Source organism: Ictalurus punctatus, chromosome 13 (assembly GCF_001660625.3).
Source record: "Ictalurus punctatus breed USDA103 chromosome 13, Coco_2.0, whole genome shotgun sequence".
Classification (NCBI taxonomy): domain Eukaryota; kingdom Metazoa; phylum Chordata; class Actinopteri; order Siluriformes; family Ictaluridae; genus Ictalurus; species Ictalurus punctatus.
In genome coordinates, this window is record NC_030428.2 from 23,197,472 (window position 1) to 23,218,407 (window position 20,936).

The following is a 20,936-nucleotide window of genomic DNA, read 5'->3' on the forward strand; positions in this document are numbered from 1 at the left end:
CAGTGTTGATTTTCACCTTTGTCCCTTGTGCACAGAGATTTCTCCAGATTCTCAGAATCTTTTGATGATGATTTTGATTATGTCCTTTCTTCGCAATTTTACATTGAGGAACGTCATTCTGAAATTGTTCCACAAATTGGAGACGCAGTTTTTCGCAGATTGGTGAACCCCTGCCCATCTTTACTTCTGAAAGACTCTGCCTCTCTAAGATACTCTTTTATACACAATCATGTTACTGACCTATTGACCTAACCTCCAGCTGTTTCTTTTTAGTAACGCTTACTTTTCCAGCCTTTTTGTTGCCCCGTCCCAACTTTTTTAGGACGTGTTGCGGCCATCAAATTCAAAATTACCTTATTTTTTGGTTCTTAAAATGCTACATTTCCTCACTTTAAACATTTAATATGTTTTCTATGTACTATAGTGAATAACATTCGGAATATGGCTGCAACCTAAATATAGACCTTAAAAGGAATTTGACGTAGATGTAAACATATTTACTGTCTGAGTTTTCGGTGACTCCCTGCAGCCCCATATTCCACTCCTGTCTTTACTTGAAATGATAAAAGAAGTGAATAATAAAACATACTTCTTTTGCCGTCACTGTCAGCGTGGACTTTGCGGACCAAGAATCCGGTCATGTAGAGAAGTGCACCAGACCCTTGTACTATCCCACTCCCTGTGCACTTCATGCCTCTTGAATTTGTGTCTTCACGGTGATCTCCCAACTCCGAGAATGACTTACGCAACTCCTCATCACTAAAGAACATAAAGAAAAATCCCATTAGCTTAGACACACAAACCCAATTCTAAGTAAAATGAAGCCCTCAGGATGATCAATTAGGGTATGGTAGAACATATAATTACTAGTGAATTAAATATAAAGCTCTGCTGCCCTATTCTGGGTCCCAATTTTATACAGCATGCATGACTGAATGCATGGCACTGTGCCTGCTAATGAGCTGTCCTGACTTGTGCTCATATCAGACGGTTGTCTCTAAAGTTGACTCCATAACACTTGCTCTTCTCCATACTATCTGTTCCCCCCTTCACATTATGCTCGCTGAAACACCCCTTGTTGAGATGATATTAATCCACAGTATGCAAGATTGCATCATTTAACAAGACAAAGTTGCACAGGGACAGTAGATGCTACTCTCAAACTATATAAACAGAAAACTTTTTAAAAAACTTTCTTGAAGTCTCCTCCTCCTCATAATCTACACTCCTGGGCAAAAACAATGGGCCAAACCCAAAAGAGCAAAATATTACTAGTCTTAACATCAAATCATTGGTCAGAAAATTAGCAAGAATTAAACAAATGCACTCCTGAGATCTCGTGTTCCACCGTTTTCTCGTTCACTTTGGCTGCAGTGAACTGTTGGGGGAAAAAATCTAGAAACCGGGAAATTCACTTTTATAGTCTTGTGTGCAAAGGTAAAATCCTGATAATGATTAAAATGTTTGATGTCAAATTCAAACTAACATGTCTGGGCGTACAAAATTAAAATAAAAGTAAAAATAAAATAGATAAAATAAAACAAAATACAAAGCTGTCTGCAATTTTACCCACAAGACTTAAACATTTACAGAAAGCAAAGGGGAAAGCTATCCCATACTAAGGTACTTTATGTATTTGCTAATATTCTGACCAATAATTTGTTGTAAGACCATTAAAAGCTTAATAATTTGCCATTTTGGTCTTAGTCTGGCTTTTTTTGCCCTGGAGTGCAGACATGTTTAATTTTGAGTCCAACATCTTCAACTGCTTAACATATAGAAGATTTCATGTTTAACTATTTACACACACACACACAAAAGGATTGTTTGGCTTCTGTCGCTCTCAGGAGGGAACCCTTCAAGGTTTTATGTGGCACATTATGACTCATGACGAGTTTTTAATTCTCTAGTTGTAAACAATCCCAGAGTTTCAGAAACCAGAAAGTGGAGGCCAAAATGGCCAAAACATATTGTTCAGTCTGTCAAAACTATGAAATCGTGGCAGGAAGAAACTTGAATGCTCATGTCAGCATGTTCTCAGCACAGAGATGCTTTGTATGTGACAGTGCTGCACGTTTTTTTTTTCCCCCATGGAGAATCGAAGATCCTTTCATTATCCAGTAAACCATAAAGTGTGTGACAAAGCACATAAAAATATAAAGCAAATTAAATATGAAAAATACTACAATTAATTAAAACGTATCTTAGATAAGAAAACAAAAGAACTGATCATGCTAGAGAAGTAATTTTTTAAATCTGTATTTAAAAACACCTGTAGAGTAATAACATGTTCAAAATGTTCTCTGAAACACTCTTACAGGAGTTGCTGAGCTGTGACGGATACGTGACGGAGTCAAGATTCTGTCAAGGCTTCTGTCAGCTAAGTAAAATATTTGGGATGGGCTACTGTATACTGCTTCAGAAGACCAGCAAGAAATGCCAGAGTTAAACCATTCAGATATTTAAACATTGAAAAGAGGGATTTTGTACTACATGTAAAACTTGACTACAGAACTGGGTATATTCTTTTCCTGATATGGAGATGAACTTCTGAAATCACTGATGTTTTACTTTAAAGAAGCAGCAAGGCAGTCAGCCAGCAACACATTAGAATAGTCCAAGTTAGAGATTAGAAAAAGCATGTATTAATTACTCAGCATCCTACAGAGTCAACATATGCTTTCGGGATATACTTCATCAGTGATGCTATACAGTTTGATATGGGAATTTATTCATGAGCAACTCCAAGGTCTTAAACTGTGGCTTTTTGGTCTTATATAATAGTCATCAAGCACAGGGGTAAAGCCAGCAACCTTACATTAATGAAATAACAATGCAGTGCCACAAATCAGTTACAGATACACACAGCAGGTTGTAAACAGAGGCCATGAGAACACTGTGGTTTAATGACCGTATAAAATGGGCGCACGGTGGCTTAGTAGTTAGCACGTTCACCTCACACCCCAGGGTTGGGGGTTTGATTCCCACCACTGCCCTGTGTGCGGAGTTTGCACGTTCTCCCTGTGCGTCAGGGGATTCCCCTGGGTACTCCGGTTTCCTCCTCCAGTCCAAAGACATGCATGATAGGCTGATGGGCATTTCTGTAGTGTATGAATGGGTGTGTGAATGTGAATTGTGCCCTGTGATGGATTGGCACCGTGCCCAGGGTGTACCCCGATTTGTGCCCCATGCTCCCTGGGATAAGCGGTATAGAAAATAGATGGATGGATGATTGTATAAAACCATTTTGGTGTTATATAAGCCACTGTGAACATGTCAAAATCAATAAGATAAACTCTGCTGAAATACTGTGCCATTTTACAGCTCAAAGCGTGGGCCAAAAAAGCTAAAATGGATCTTAACCAGAGGCTGAACCCTGAGTGGTTTCATCACTGACGAGCAGAGAAAAAGTGCAGCGGTCAACCGACACACACACACACACGGCTGACTGACGGAGCATGTGCGGAAAACTTCAAGCCTGTTGCCTGGTAACTGCCAGCATTATCTCACACAAAGGAATAAAAAAATAAAAAAATTATTTAAAAAAAAAAACCCAGGCAGAAACTGTGCAGACTGACATGTGCATGATGAAGGGTAAAACAAAGAAAAGAGAACTCTAAAGGAAGGTGGTGTTATATAATGTTTAATATAACATACAGGTCTATCCACCATACAGGACTTTTGTAGGTACACAATTATGCCTGTACGCGCTGTGCACAATGCTTCAGTAGTAAAGATTTCAGTGTATTACACAGGGTTTCTTCATTAGGTTCATTAAAGTTCATGTGCAAGCAAAGTGCTTCTGATGCTATAGGACGTGAAACAAACTGATTTAGTATGAGAAGGAATGGGCGAAGACGGAACAGTGACATTCCCAGCCCTTCCATGCATAATTTTGTAGAATTAATGCCCATGGCCAACGTGATCAAAGTATAGTAAAATGCTAAGTTTCTGAATACACTAGCTAATTAGACACCATGTTTTGTGACTCAGTCAGGTGCCAATCATTGTTGAGGATAACAGATAATTAACGTGTAAAGACAAACCCAGGGCAGAGGCTGAAGTGTGTATTAATGAAACAGCAGCGAGTAGGAACAAAGAAATGTCGTGCAAAAAGGAGTGCGGTGGCTAATGAGGACACATAAAACACACACACCCCCCCACAAAAAAGAACCCCACCTTAGCACATGCACTTACACGAAAAAGAACAGGTCTAACAGCAGCCATCCAAATTCACTGGCATTTTGATGCATAAACAAGGCACTGCCACAAAACACATTCACACATACAGTACCTGGGAACCTGTTTACACACAAAAACCCTTTCCTTTCAATCACAGATTCCCCTTACCCTACATAAACTGCTATCTTTAGACCTTGGAAATATGACGTTCTATATTTTCTATTTGGCAAAAATTGATTACTGTTACGCCCATGTTATTTACACACCATTAAACACACAAGACCTTTTACACCAAATAAGTGCTTAAAAGTATATTTTATGGCTTAATATCGTAAAAAAATTTCTAGATGGAACCCTGAAACCTTAAACGTGCCAGCTTTGATATTCCTCTCTGTACACAGACGAATATCCAGATCCCAGAATGAACCATTAATAAAACAACAACACCAGCAGCCTTGTCATTTTCATAGCCATCACGTACTGATGCATCACTTCAAAAGCTATTCAGCTTCTGAGACAAGATATATAACCATGACATTTAGCCAAGCTGTGAAAAATGGAGGCCAACAATTAAAAGCTGACATCAAATCTCAACAGAATAATATACACATGAGAGATGAGAGGAGTCACAGAAATACCACCGGCAGCAAGCACTGAGCAGAACTTCATCTGTTACACATTCACATGGGACAAGGTGGAGAAATTAATGAAATTCTGGCAAATTCTGTACAACACACAGCTCTTCCAGCCAAAGATCTGTGCATAACTGGCAGTGAATCAGAGAACAGAACATCCCTCCAAAAAATTCTTAATCTAATATCCAAAATATATTCGCAGTCTTATTTATTATACTACTTTGTCCATCTTGAACAGGGTCAAATCTGGGCCTTAATTCTGCAAGATTCTGGTAGTGTTTTGCTTGAATTTTCAAAAAAATTATTGTTGTAAACACCCCTTCCCTCCTCCATCTCAAAAATGCTTGATTGCTTGAGATAGATATCCGGAGACAGTGCACGACACTGAAGTAAATAAAACTAGCTGACATTCATGAACACTTTATTCTGATCAGGGTTGTGGTGAATGCAGAGCCTATATTGGGAACACTGGGCGTTAGGTGGAAATACACCCTGGATGGGACACCAGTGCATTTGGGAGGTAGGAGGATACCAAAAGTACCTAGAGGACACCCATGCAGAAACAAGGACAAACACGGACAGTAACCTGGAGCTCTGGATCGAAACTAGGATCCTAGAGCTGTGAGATGGCAACACTACATGCTGCACCATCATCATCTATATGCAGTCATGTTTGTGGAGTACTTTGGGGTGATGAGTAAATAACTTATCATCCAAACACATAATTATAACGTGAACTTGCAACTTAGCACTGACACACTTAGTCATGTAAATAATGTACATAATTCTGCTCATGTCTATTGCTGCTGTTGAACATACAAGTAATAATGTCATTGAATATCGTACACTGTATTTGAGCATATGACAAAACTCAAACTTGTAAAATATATTGTATTTTAATCTGAATGTGGACAAAGTTTAGCCAAGAAAGGATGAATTTGATCTGCAACAATACTGTGAGGCCCTAGTGTGAGCTAGAACAACAACAACAATCACCACATCACACTGCCACCACTGGCCTGCCATGTTCATACCCAACAGGATGACTCCATGGACTCATGGTGCTTACATCATTCAATCAGTATGATGCAAACGGCACCTGGATTCAGGCAACTTTTTTACCACTCATCAAAACTTCTGCACACACTAGAGAAACACTTTATTTCTTATTACACACTCATGACATGAGATCGCACCCGACATGGTCTTTCTCTTTAAGAGAAAGTCCAATAAGATGACATTCTGCACACTCAGGATTAACTCCGTTGCAGCATGTTCGTTTAGTTGCATGATTCTCCCCATGCTGCTTTGACTCCATAAAGAATCTTTGGTTGGTTGTAGCTTTTTGAACTATTCCTTGCAAAGGTTGAATGTGAAAAGCTCAGGAGCATAGTAGTTTGAAAATCCCAGATCCAACTCCTTTCAATAATCAACTAAAAACATTAATTAATGTTACAAAGCCTGGTCTGCTTAATTTAGTTTGCACAATGCAGTCATGTGACAGACAGCTTGTTGGAATGTAACATCTGTGTGATTGTGAGGGCTTGACCTCAAAAACAAGCTCCACAAAGTACACAAGAGGCAAAATACAGAACCACAAAGTACAGAACACTCATCTTAAGGTCTGGTTGGCAGAAAGACGGACAGTGACATTTAATTTATAAATTAGCAGATGAACAAATTTTAAGATACATCCATACATGTTCTGTACCACTTATACTACACATGGTCACGAGGAGCCTGGAGACTACCCAGGGCACAAAGCGGAGGGTGCCAGCCTGGACGGGGTGCCAACCCTTCTCAGGGCACAATCATGCACATTCTCAAACTACGGACAGTTTAGAGATACCAAACAGTGCATGTCTTTGGACTGGGGAGGAAACCGAAGTACCTGGAGGAAACTCCCAAAGCACGGGGAGAACATGCAAACTCCACACACACAGGATGGATGCAGGAATTGAACCACCAACCCCAGAGATGCGAGGCAAACATGCGAACCACTAAGCCACTGTAGCCTCCGGTTTAAGATGCATTCCATGGTAATTTTATAATCCCTTCTTTAATTTTATACAATACTATTTACTATTAAATGATCTTGAAGAGATGTACATATTGATTTTGTCCTAGACAACTGAGTAAAGTAACTAAGGGTTTAACCTATTAATATGAATTCAGCGTCCTACTTTCTTAACATTCAACCCAAGCGCACATACATACACACACACATATATATATATATATATATACATATATATATACATACACATATATATACACATATATATATATACACATACACATATATATATATACATATATATATACATATATATACATACATACACATATATATATATATACACATACACATATATATATATATATATATATATATATATATATATATATATATATATATATATATATATATATATATATATATACATACATACATACATACATACATACACACACACATATTATATATATATATATATATATATATATATATATATATATATATATATATATATATATATATATATATATATATATATATATATATATATATATATATATATATAGTGCCCTAAACAATCAGCAATTGAGGAACACTAGCTGAGAGGTCATATGCACCTTTCAAGGTTACAAAATCGTGAGAGATGATTGACATTAAGACACACAGTATCCTTTCATCCCTGTGTTTTGCTACCTTTCAACCTTTTCCATTTCTATATACAGTCTCCTCATCCAATTCACTCGTATGTTCTTTCTTTCTCAATATCCCCAATCTGGTTCTCTCCAGTAACATACCGTATGGAGATTTCCAGCACACTGTGCACTGCCTCACAACAGCCCACAACTCTTCATATATAATGTATAAAATGGAAAGTGTAACACATACCCATGTGGAGCAGTGAGCATTTTTGCATAACACTACTACTGTGAAATGCATCACATCATTTCCCTGTGATATGCCGCAGAAAGTGGACTGGCATCTCTTAAGATGCGTGTTCTGCTGCAGTTTGTGTGTGTGTGTGTGTGTGTGTGTGTGTGTGTGTGTGTGTGTGTGTGTGTGTGTGTGTGTGTGTGAGTGAATGGGAGAGAAAGGGAGACTATTTTAAGGCAGGTAGTAGGAGGACTGTGAGCACACCTTTATTTTGGATATAAGAAGGCAGCCATAGGTTTCAAAGAGCTACTGCTATGCACTGCTATGTGCTTTTGCTTGTTGTGTGTGTGTGTGTGTGTGTGTGTGTGTGCGTGCGTGTGTGCGCGTGTGTGCAAGAGTGAGAATGAATTCAGATCAACATGAGGAGAAGAGCTGCTGCTATGGTAGCCATGGAGGCGTAACCATGGCAACAGCACCAGGAAAGCCAGGGACATTAATTGGTGACTGCGATGGCAAAAGCAAGAATAGAAATCTTTGACACAGTAATGCTCCTACCCAACGCCCCTTACAGCATCATCACAGCAGACGTCATCAATATACACACCCATACTAACATGTACCCTTTTATCAATGAAAACACCATAAATATGCTGCAACCTGCACATATGTTCATGAAAAAAAAACCCAAACTGTTTGGCATTAAAATGGTCATTGCCCCCCCCCTCACCCCCCCACAGTACAGAAACAGACATTTGTAGTCAAGTAAAATGAAAAAGGATCCATTTTCTATCTGGAACCATGAGCAGGTACAGTAGGAGAGAGAGAACAACAGACTCACATTGTCCATTGAAGCTTCTCATTCTTAATGGAGTTGTAGAGAGCCTGCAGAGAGACACAACAGGGGAATTAGATGCAAATATTATGCTGAGTGTGTTATATCTGCCTGTGTGTGTGTGTTACACTATTCTTATGGTGGTACAGAAACACTAATATCTTGTCTACCCAAACATATCTATAGAAAACACAATTCAGAGGATCAAAAACAGAAGTAATCATCACCACAGCAGAACGTGGCAACAATGACTTATTTGTGATTAATATCAGTCTCCCATAGCTTTAATTAGAAATTCAGAATGATTTGTGATGAACCCGACGAACATGACTGCCGTCATTTTGGATAATTATGCTCATGGAATTGATTATTCGATGTCTGTGCTACCACATAAAAATAAAATAAATAAACAAATAAATAAATAAAATTAAAAAAAGCACAGCCATCAATTCAAGTGCAGCATATTAATTCAAGGAGTAACGTTAATGGTAATGTTAAAATAGACTGTGAGGTTATATCCATTTCATAATACGGTGCACTGCAAAACTGATTACATCAATAAGTTAACATCACAGCTGAGTGATGTATCATGATAGCCGTCATTCTAAAGACGCACAGTATGTTTCACGATAAGATGCTTGCTGGAACAAGAACAGATAACGCACTAGGAAATACAAGCAAACACTAAGCACTCAGCAACTTTCCATGCAAGTGCACATCAGTAAACGTGGTAATAGTTGTATTATTGTAAACAGCACATTTGATGGCTTATTATATGGATTTCAAAATGGATTGCTTAAACATTCAGTACAGATAAGCAATATAAAACAGTATCTTGATACTTGAAGAAATATTCAACACATTTGGTTTTACTGAGATTTGATAACAAGCACCAGAAATACCCATAACAAAGCAGATATTTAACAAAGTTTCATTTAATGCACACAGGTTTACAACTGTTTACAAATTCTGTAAAACTAGCCATCTTATTTGCTGGTCAGAGCTCTAAACATACTGATGATAATACCCACTCCTTGCTAGAATAATCCATTTTTACAGCATAATATATGATGCCCATCATAACACATCCATGTTGATTCATTGCTTGTATTCAACTGCCCAGTAATTGCAGTAATGTGCTTTTTTGGTAACTGGTACCTACAGGTCCTCAGTGTTTGCTATTGTAAAAGTAGACACCACCTGTGAAAAAGCAATATCGACGCATTCTGATCCATTACCCCAATGTGAAGCCTTCTTTAACACTGTTAAACCATCATTGAAACATGTTAGGGTCAGAATGAAATGGAATTGGATCGACAGCTGTTTAGAGGATGCCTTTGCCTGCATTCAGAGCTGCAAAATGATATTATGTCTGTGTCTTTATAGCTATTATACCACAGCGCTGCCGAGTGTTTGAATCTGAAGATGTCAATTAATTTTCCATAACAGCACAGCTCTGACAATAATTACAGCTGTACCCTAAATGATAGGTTTCCATCAATGCGCTTGTTCTAATGCGTCATCGTTTCTATAGTAACAGCTCATTCACAGGGGCTTGTATGGTGGGTGCTAATCAGTCTAATTAATAAATGGGTTTAAAAATGTGAAGTTATTTAACATGGAACAATGTATAATCATTGATGTGGAGAAGCTTTCTGTAAAGAGACATTCATTTATCATTCATAAAAGGTGACTTGAAGTCTTCTACCATTAGACAGTCTTCGCGACAGATCAGTTTAGGATTTCTGGTTTATCAGGAAAATGACAAGCTGTGATTTTTTTTGTCTTACTAACTTCAAGCGAGAGAAGAAAAAAGGGCCGGTGAGGGAACAGCTGCTATAACGCAAGTGATGACAGGAACTGTGTCTCAGACATAACGTTAAATGTAAAAAAAAAAAAAAAAACAACTATAATTGTTTAAGAAGTGCAGTGTGTATTTCATGAATAAATTAAAATTGTATTTGTTGACAAATCACTGAGGTATAAGAGGAGTAAAACATTTTGGGACATGCCGCTACTGGAAAATTAATCTTCCACTAAGAGCACACAAAGCGGATAATGTATACACATAGGGATTTCTATCTAATGTACATTATTTTTTATATATATATATATATATATATATATATATATATATATATATATATATATATATATATATATATATATATATATATATTCTAGCTCTGAAATATGTCTAATGTATTGCTAAACAGATGTTTCACAAGCCTGGAGCAAGGGTGAGACAGGTGAATGAGTAAGGAAGGGAATGGGAAGGTGATTAAATAAGAGATGGAGCACTATATATAGGCTACACAAGTAAGACAGGCATGCAGAGAAAACTGAGGCTGACGGACAGCATACCCTCCTTTTGCGGAACTGTGGATGTTTCTGGCCATCCTGAGCTTTGCCCAGCAGGTCAGGGAACACTAGTGGCTTGAGGGAACGGGATCGTGGTGTACGCGGGTAACGAAATGGATCCATCATACGGAAATCTCGCCCGTAACGTACAGAACAGAGAGAACGGGAGCGCAGACGTCCAGCTGAATGCAGACTGTTTACACCGATCATGATGAGGGAAACGGGTTAAAGGGAGCTAAACAGGCCAATCCTGAGGATTCGCACAGTGAGGCCAAGGTCTCGTCCGGCAGTGATGGTTCTTAAAATGAAAGTGATGAAAATCTAGAAAAAATGTCAAATGTTTACTCCAAGCTGAAGCTTAGAGGAGAAATAAAACTCCAGGTAAGTGACCTTTCAGAAAAAAACAAAACAAAAACCCAACACCACACGGATAAATCCCTTAAAACGTGGCAATAAGTGACTGTCCAGTTTCACTTCAGTTTTCCTTTCCAAAAAAAAGAAGCCTTGATGTGGTCAGGTTATAATCCAGCTTCACGTAGTACCATTATAAATGTTATCTCAACTGTTTGTCACAAACACGATAAAGTGAATTCCAAACACACAAATCAAAACATGAATAGTGCAATGGAGCCATAGCCATTACCAACAAATTCAACTTAAAATGATGCAACCAAGATGATATTTTTCAACCCACTTGAAAAATAAGATGCACTAAAAAGAAGACAGGGAAGAGGATGAAGATGTCAGAACATCTGATCTCTGTAGTAAAGCTGACTTTAACAGCCTGAACGTGATGGAGTAAAATAAACACCACAAAGCCCAATCTAAAGCCTATATCCTGAACTCAAAACAAGTCTGGAACCGAACAATCCATTTCTCAGATCAAAAACAAGGGACTGGTGATATAACAGGAGGCAAAAAGCCATGCATACACACGCAGATGGCAAAGGATACTTGCAGAAGTGTGAAAGCACAGCCAGAATCCAACAGATGGATGCAATGGGTGGAAACACAAGTGAGCACACACCCACGCGTACACAAAAACACACTGTACAGAGGTGGATGTGACTTAAGTGGCTTCCATCAAACACGCAGTGTATCAGAATCAATCCAAAAATTTAAGTACATCAAACTAAATAACTAGAATATGCCAAAAAGCTGCCACATAATCAGGATATCGCAATAAAAAACAACAACAAAAAATCACCGAGCTTCATAAAAAAAAAAATGTAATAAAAATATTATTTTAAATCAGGGTCTCAGGTTCCTCGCCTCCTCTCTCTTGCTCGCTCCACTCATCTTGCCTGTAAGAAGAACTGAACAGACCTCAGGCTTTAGAAGACGTGTCTCTTGTTCGCTTGCTTTCTACATACACATTTACAGCTTCAAGCCTTTTTTTTTCCTCTTTCGTTTTTCCCGTTTTGGTACAGACGCCCTCCAGAAGCAGAAAAACGATTCTTCATAATCCCTTTCTGTGCTCCGTTTGAATCGCTATAAGGTATTCAAGCTCAAACCTGAAAACGAGCCTCTCTATTCCAGTCCATCCACTGTGGCTGATAGAAACTGATCGAGTCTTGAGGAGACCTGATTCAGGCTGCGAGTTCCTCTCCACCCTCCCCTTACCTCTCCGTTTCTCTCAGCCTCTCTCTCTCTCTCTCTCTCCCTCAATGCATATCTCCCTCCCTCGGCACTCAGCTACTGCGCAGCCAATCGTAGCATCCGACTTGTCTCTACACCCAGACACACGCGCGCTCTCTCTCTCTCTCTCTCTCTCTCTCTCTCACACACACACACACACACACACACACACACACACACACACACACACACACACACACACACACACACACACACACACACACACACAGCCCCACGCTCTGAATACTGATTAACATTCTGCACTAGTTCTCTCTCAAAGCTATGTGTGAAAGAGACAGGGAAAGAGAGAAATATGATTAACACTGATCAGACACAGAAAAATCAGCACATGTAGGAATGTGTGAAAAACAGGATGCATTTTACAGTATAAAGCTGTTCAAATGCAGAAAAAAACCCCAAACACAGGCTAACTCCAAAGTGCACTGGCGTCATTATGAAATACTCATTTAGTCATTTATACTCATTTATATATTATTTAGACTATATTTACTCTCAGAGCAAACACGACTCACTATCTACAACAGCAAGTAAATTCAATACAATTGTTAAGAAATTTATGAAAAAAAATAATGCATATGGATTTATGTAGTAACAAGAACATAAATGTGCGTCATCATTAGATTCACGCAGCCTTAATGGCAGCTTTGCACCAGCAGGACCTAACAAATGCACGCATGTTTGCACTGACAAATTGCATCTATATAAAGTAAGACCTGAAACCCAGTCTATCATAACAGGTTTTTTTTAGCCAATGTCATTTATATTCACTCACTCAGAGTAGCCTAACAAACGCTTTCACAGCTACTCATGCAGGGTATGTTAGGCCTGTTTGTTATCAAAATAACATACACAAATTACTGCACTCATTAATGAAACGCCTACAGCCAGACCGTTTATCAGATTTTACATAAACAATGGTCAGTCATCTATAAACAGAAATATTTAACAGCTTCATGTTTCCCTTTCATTGCAACATTGCTGATAAAATCAGAACAGTTGAACAAAAACTGCTTTAAAAATTATATCGAGAAATATTTGAGTCACCTGAATACAACATATAAGCTATACACTCACCAGCCACTTTATTAGGAACAGATGTACACTTGCTCATTCATATAATTATCCAATCAGCCAATCATGTGGAAGCAGGATAATGCATAAAATCATGAATATACAGGTCAGGAGCTTCAGTTAATGCTAATGCTAGTTAAAGGAACTGATGATCATCTGGGATTTTCATGCATAGAGTTTACACAGAATCGTGTGAAAGACAAAAAGCATTAACTGAGTGGCAGATCTGTGGTCGGAAATGCCTTGCTGATGTGAGAAGTCCGAGAAGAATGGGCAGACTAAGTCAAGCTGACTGTAACTCAAATAAGCACACTTTACAACCACGGTGAGCAGAAAAGCATCACATCTGTACAATACACAAACCTTGAAGCAGATGGGCTACCACAGTTCACCGAAACTGGGCAATTCAAGATTAGAAAAACCTTGCTTTGTCTTGTTCTAATCTTCAACTTAGGGCCATGCTGGTATAGGAAAATAATCCATGTTAGGGGTTTAACACCACTTCGTGCCAAGCAGAATTACACACTACAGATATTGATTATTTTCTTATAATGGCATGTCCCAAAGTATTTTATTCCTTAGTAAAATCATTGCATACAGGGTGAATGGCAAGTAAAGAAAGCCATAGCTTAAGAAATTTGTGTTGGTATTCGTGAATGTAAGATACAAACACTATCAGCTTCACAAACAAAGTGGTCGAATCTGCATTGTGTTTCTGTACGTATGCTGCTTTGCAACATGACGCCATCCTTCAGGACACAATTATACCATTTACACAATTAACGATGCTGTGGCAACAGAACCCACTCCACCAAAAACTGCGTAACCTCAGCACAGATTCTTTCGTCAAACAGAGAAACAAAATCTAGCATCAAGTGCACTGATGCTGTGGCGTTTGAGTTTCAATGATGACTTGTTTCAGTAGCAATACTGTCTGTGAGTAAGCGCAAACGAGTGAGACAGTAGGAGTAGGAGGAAAAGTAAGAACTGTTGATGTAAAAGAGAGTAGAGAGAAAGAAGATAGAGATGGGCAGAGTAGGAGGAAATAAAGCAAGAACTGCTGTTGTGGGTTAGAAAGTGATAGCTGGAGGGGGAAGAGGGACATGAAATAAGAGTGAGCGAGTGAGAGAGAGAGGGGGGTGTATGGCTTTTAAAATCCTGCTGTATGTAATCACAGAGAAAAATCTCAATGTCCATCATTTAAATGTTATTCAGAATGTTCTAGTGTGTTTCCATTTAACATCAGTTAAAATTTCATACCAGTGTTGTCAATCCTAACAATATTCCACACACAATTTTCCACCCACACTACCAGCACCAGTGTAATGTGACTTCAGCACCATGGCCAGCACTCAAAAAAATGAAAATAAATAAAAAGCCAAATGGTACAGGAAGTCATGTAAAATGCATTTTTAAAAAAAAAAAATCTGAAAACAATATTGAGGACTTGTGTGAATATTGGATTTTAAGCCACGGTGATGGTAACATATTGTAGCATATCTTCCTCTCAGCGAACATTGCATATGCACATTAAACTATCAAGCCAGATTTTTTTTTTTTACATTAATCACAGGGAGTAAGAATCTCTTTAGCAAAGGTGACTGAGGCTGGGTGATATTACAATATACTGTAATAAGTATAAATGATGCAATAATGTACTTTTCTTAGATAATGCAGATGTCATGAGTACTTTTATAACACTGACCGACCCCATTATAACTGGGAGAGATTTGCACAGTCACTTTAAAAATAGCTTTAACATTGAACATAAATACATAAACGCAGCACTAGAGTTTTGCTGCAGCACTGTTGGCAAAATGCCTAAGTATCTTTATATAATATTTGGCCACACCTCCTACCCTTAATGCACAGCTACACTATATGTCCAAAAGTATGTGGACACATGACCATCACACCCATATGTGCTTGTTAAGAAATCCCATTACAGATTTAGTCCCCTTTGCTGTTATAATAACCTCCACACTTCTGGTCAGGCTTTCCACTAGATTTTGGAGCATGGCTGTGATAATTTGTCCATTCACTCACATATGCAATAGTGAAGCCAGATCTGGATTTGGTCAGGTGTCCATATATGTTTGGCCATATCGAGTAAAATGTTTATCGGATTTTATGACTTAGTTGTGAAAATGTTTTTGTATTGTTTTCATACAAGCGATACAATTATACTTGGCTGATTGAGGAGGAAAATGGAAAGTAGCAGTTTAAGCTAATATAACCTAATACATCCTTTAAAACTCGTCACTGGTCCAAGCCTGTGAAGAAACCTGTATTCCTGTACCTTTTAATACTTTAGTTAACTTGTGATAATTTACCGAGGAAATGAGTCAGTCAGCAAGAGGCTGTTGTTGTTGGAGTATTGTTTATTTTATTCAAACCTTTAATCAGTAAGTACTGGGCGAGTCCAAGATGATCTAATGTAGAAATCATGTCATGTATAAATGTTATGAAAAACGTCTTTAAAAGTATGTGAACAGAAAGGCAATGCCACTGAAATTTCAGTTTTTATCTCATTATAAAATACAAGACTACCCAGTAAATCCAACACTACACCCGAAACATATTTTAATACACCACTCGTAGTTGTCAACATCATTTGTGCTTCACAATTAATCATGTACTGAATGATTTTAACTCGGCATACAAGTGGCGGCAGTTGACATGGGTTTTTATTTATTTATTTTATTTTATTTTTTAAATATTGGGCTAATTTTGTATTCTATAACATCTCCTTACTACAAATTATACTTAATTGTTTAAGTGTATTATTATATTGTAGGCATGTTATCAATGAAAAGGTCATTCAGTAACTATGGAAATGACCCTTTCCATTAATAAACAAAGTGAAGGTAGATAGTTATGGTAATCATACTCAGTAATCACTTCAGATCAAAACATCCACTTTACTGAAACATGAATCTATAAACCCAGTCACCAGCAGGCTTAATGAAGCAAATCTCATTACTATTCATTAGTAAAACCAGAGACTCTGCTGATTGACTTTGTAATGTGTCTGTGGGCTTAATGAAAGGAACCACCAGTATTTCTATCCCTGACATAAAAGTAATAATCTAATAATGAAATCTAATGAAAAACAGCCTAATGACCAGGCAAATCCCACAAGACAACCAATTGCTCCTATATCACACAGACTATAGCAATATAAGTACACAAAAGAACAGTGTTCTTTATATACACTTGACTCCCTCACTAGGCACTGCATGGAACCCAGGTATACAGATTTTCAGGTCCATTACTTAGTACATCAGCAAGTTCAGTATTTGTGTAATAGCCTTAGCAATCTACCTTGAGGAGCTCTTTTGGGAAATCTTGGCCGTTGTTCAGTCCCTCCAGATTTCCAATGAACTGCGTGCAGGACATCCGCTTGCCAATATTCTGTTAGCATAAACGAGATTTATGGATGCATATCAGTTTTATTTCACTGATATCTTATTTTGAATAACTGACTACATACAGATGGGTGATAAATTAATGGAAAAAACAATATAATGTCTTAGTACGGTGTTGGCCCACCACAACCATCCAGAACAGTTTAATAGTGCCTTGAAACAGATTATATAAGTCACCGGAACGGTACTGAAGTGATGAACACTGTTCTTCGAAAAGATATTCCCTCAGTTGGTCTGTAGGATGACATTGGTAGAGAGGGCTGTCTAATACATTGCTCCAAAATTTCCCATAGGTGTATAATTGAATTGAAATCTGATGACTGAAGGCCATAAAATGATTGACATTATTTTCATCCTCATCAAACTATCCAGAGAGCCCCCATGCCCTGTGTTTGGGGGTGGCGTCATTCTGGAAGAGAGCATGCCGAGCAAAATAAAAATATTTCATCATAGGATAAAGGTGATCAGTCAGAATATTGATTTGCAGTGGCGCTTCTCACCAAGTGGACCCAAACCATAGCAGTAAAATAAATAAATGCCCCAACAGAGCCACTAGTTTTCCTTTGTTACCTATCTATAAGCAGGTTGTATTTTCCATGAAAACCCTCTGAATCATGATTTCAAGTAGAGATAATGGAAAAGTTTCAAATAAAATAGAAGACCATATCTCAGATATGTCAGAGCCATATCTGCCTGCAGTTCACGCCTGGTTTCACACTGAAGCTATGCAGGGTTGAGCCAATACCTGGATGGTAGACCTCCTGGGGAAAACTAAGGTTGCTGTTGGAAGTGGTATTAGTGAGGCCAGCAGGGGGTGCTCACCCTGTGGTCTGTGTGGGCCTAATAGCCCAGTATAGTGACGGGGACACTATACCATAAAAACAGCACTGTCTTTCAGATGAGACGTTAAACCGAGGTCCTGACTCTCTGTGGTCATTAAAAATACCAGTAAAAGTAAAAAAATATCGTAAAAGAGTAGGGGTATAATCCCGGTGTCCTGCTGAAATTCCCACCATTGGTCCTTCTCCATCATGGCCCCCTAATAACCCCCATATCTGAATTGGCTACATCACTCTCCTCTCCACTAATAACCTCCCCCCTACAAATGTAGCTGCAAGACAACATTTTTAAAAGCAATGTCTGTTTAAAAGCACTGTCAAATGAACGATTTTAATTTGCTGGATTGGATGCTTTCTGATCCACAGACAGAAGTGAGTCATTTTAACAAATCGATTTTGGCACTTCACAGCAAAGGAACTCAGCAGGAGATGTTCGGCATGAACTCTGTGCTGGTGTTAAATGGAGACAAAGGGAGGTAACACACTACTTTGTGCTACCTCCCTTTGCCAAGATAACAGCTCTGAGCCTTCTCCTATAATGCCTGATGAGGTTGGAGAATACATGGCAAGGGATAGGAGACCATTACTCCATACAGAATCTCTCCAGATCCTTCAAATTTCGAGGTCCACACTCATGCACTCTCCTCTTCAGTTCACCCCACGGGTTTTCTATGAGTTTCAAGTCAGGGGACTTTGATGGCCATGGCAGGACCTTGATTTTGTTTTCGGTAAACCATTTTAGTGTTGATTTTGATGTATGTTTTGGATCATTGTCCTACTGGAAGATCCAACCACGGCCCATTTTAAACTTTCTGGCAGTGGCAGTCAGGTTTTCGTTTAATATCTGTTGATATTTGATAGTCAATGAAGCCATGTATCCTAACAAAATGCTCAGGTCCTCAGCAGGAAAACAGCCCCAAAACATTAAAGAGCCACCACTATATTTAACCGTGGGCATGTGATACTCTTCCATATGCTAAAACCACCTCTGGTGTTTATTACCAAAAAGCTCTATTTTGGTTTCATAGAATGACCATAGAACCCGATCCCATTTGAAGTTCCAGTAGTGTCTGGCAAACTGAAGACGCTTGAGTTTGTTTATGGATGAGAGTAGAGGCTTTTTTCTTGAAACATTTCCAAACAACTTGTGGTGATGTAGGTGACTTCCGATTGTAGTTTTGGAGACTTTCTGACCCCAAGACAGAACTACCTTATGCAATTCTCCAGCTGTGATCCTTGGAGATTTTTTGGCTACTTGAACCATCCTCTTCACAGTGCGTTGAGACAATATAGACACTCGTCCTCTTACAGTTTGATTCATAACATTTCCAGTTGACTGGAACTTCTTAATTATTGCCCTGATGGTGGAAATGGGCATTTTCAATGCTTGTGCTATTTTCTTACAGCCTCCTCCCATTTTGTGAAGCTCAACAACCTTTTGCTGCACAACACAGCTATATTCCTTGGTCTTACCCATTGTTTTGAATGACTAAGGGAATTTGGTCTGTGTGTTACTTCATATTTATATTCCTGTGAAACAGGAAGTCACGGTTGAACAGTTTCCTCTTCCTGGTCACCCAGGTGTACTAAAGTTAATTTCATCCAAAGGTGCTCAGTGGGGTTGAGGTCAGGGCTCTGTGCAGAACACACGAGTTCTTCAACATCAATCTTTGCACACCATGTCTTTATGGAGCTTGCTTTGTGCACAGGGGCATTGTCATGCTGGAACAGGTTTGGGCCTTTTAGATCCAGTGAAGGGAAATTGTAATGCTACAGCATACAAAGGCATTCTACACAAATAAAGCTGTGTAAACTGTTCCATTCAGAAAATAAATAATTCAAATAATATTAATAAAATATTTCTCTTTTTCCCGCTCATCCCCTACACACCTGCCCATACAGGTCTGTGTTGAGTAGCATCAGGGAGCAGGTCAGTGTGTGGATGCTGTCTGTAAGCAAAAATATATAGATACACTTATCATATCAATACAAGTACAATATTATGACATATATACATACATAGACACTTTTTATTATATATAAAATCCATTTGACCCTCTTTGAAACAGTTCCAATTAATAAAGTTGCTAGAACTTTATAGGATCAAATGACACAAAATTGACATTGTAGTTAAATTCACTACTTAAATGAACAAAAAACAGATCAGTCACATGGAAAAAGTAAGTACACCCCATACATTTATCCAAACATCCATTTTCTGTACTGTTTATCCTTACTGGGTCGCGGGGAACGTGGCGCATGTCCCAGCGGGCATGGGCACAAGGCGGGGGGGACACCCTGGGGGGACGCACTCTGTGCCAATCCATCACAGGGCACAATCATACACACATTCACACACCCATTCATACACTACAGAAACTTTTTGGACATGTCCATCAGCCTACAATGCATGTCTTTGGACTGGGGGAGGAAACCGGAGTAAACCCCCGAAGCACAGGGAGAACATGCAAACTCCGCACACACAGGGAATCGAACACTCAACCCTGGAGGTGTGAGGCAAACGTGGTAACCACTAAGCCACCGTGCCCTACTTTTATCACACCTTCAAATACATAAAATAATCAGGTAATGTTCCGTTTGTTATTGAGGTGTATGGTGTCATGGAACGCTCTAAAGCGTTCTGTAAGGCCTACAGAAAAAAGGTTGTGGATGCTTATGAATCTAACAGGGGATTTAAAAAGATCTCCAAATGATTCGAAATACAATTAAATGTTTTATTTAGAAGAAGAAAGAAGAATAGCACAAAAAGAACATCATATCTACGGTCAAGCATGGTGGTGGAAGTGTGATGGTGTGGGGATGCTTTGCTGCTTCATGCCCTGGGCAATTTGCGGTAATTCAGGGAAACATGAATTCTGCTCTCCACCAGAAAATCTTAAAGTAGAACGTCTGGTCTTCAGTAAGTAAGTTGAAACTCAAGCGCAACTGGATTATGCAGCAAGACAATGATCCAAAGCATAGGAGTAAGTCCTAGAAGTAAGTGAAAGACTGATCTCCAGATATCGGAAGCGTTTGGTC

The 20,936-nt window shown here is 38.7% G+C and overlaps 1 protein-coding gene across 4 annotated transcripts in view; it reads right to left on the bottom strand.

Moving 5' to 3' along the window:
- Positions 1–20,936, bottom strand: part of LOC108274093 (PH and SEC7 domain-containing protein 1) — a 57,380-nt gene that overhangs the window by 9,032 nt on the left and 27,412 nt on the right. For all 4 annotated transcript variants that reach the window (XM_017483955.3, XM_017483956.3, XM_047159213.2 and 1 more), the window contains 4 exons: positions 19,788–19,846; positions 16,955–17,044; positions 8,546–8,589; positions 590–759 (listed from right to left, as the gene is read on the bottom strand). In XM_017483955.3, coding sequence (XP_017339444.1) covers positions 590–759; positions 8,546–8,589; positions 16,955–17,044; positions 19,788–19,846 — 363 coding nt within the window. The remainder of the gene's footprint in view (positions 1–589; positions 760–8,545; positions 8,590–16,954; positions 17,045–19,787; positions 19,847–20,936) is intronic.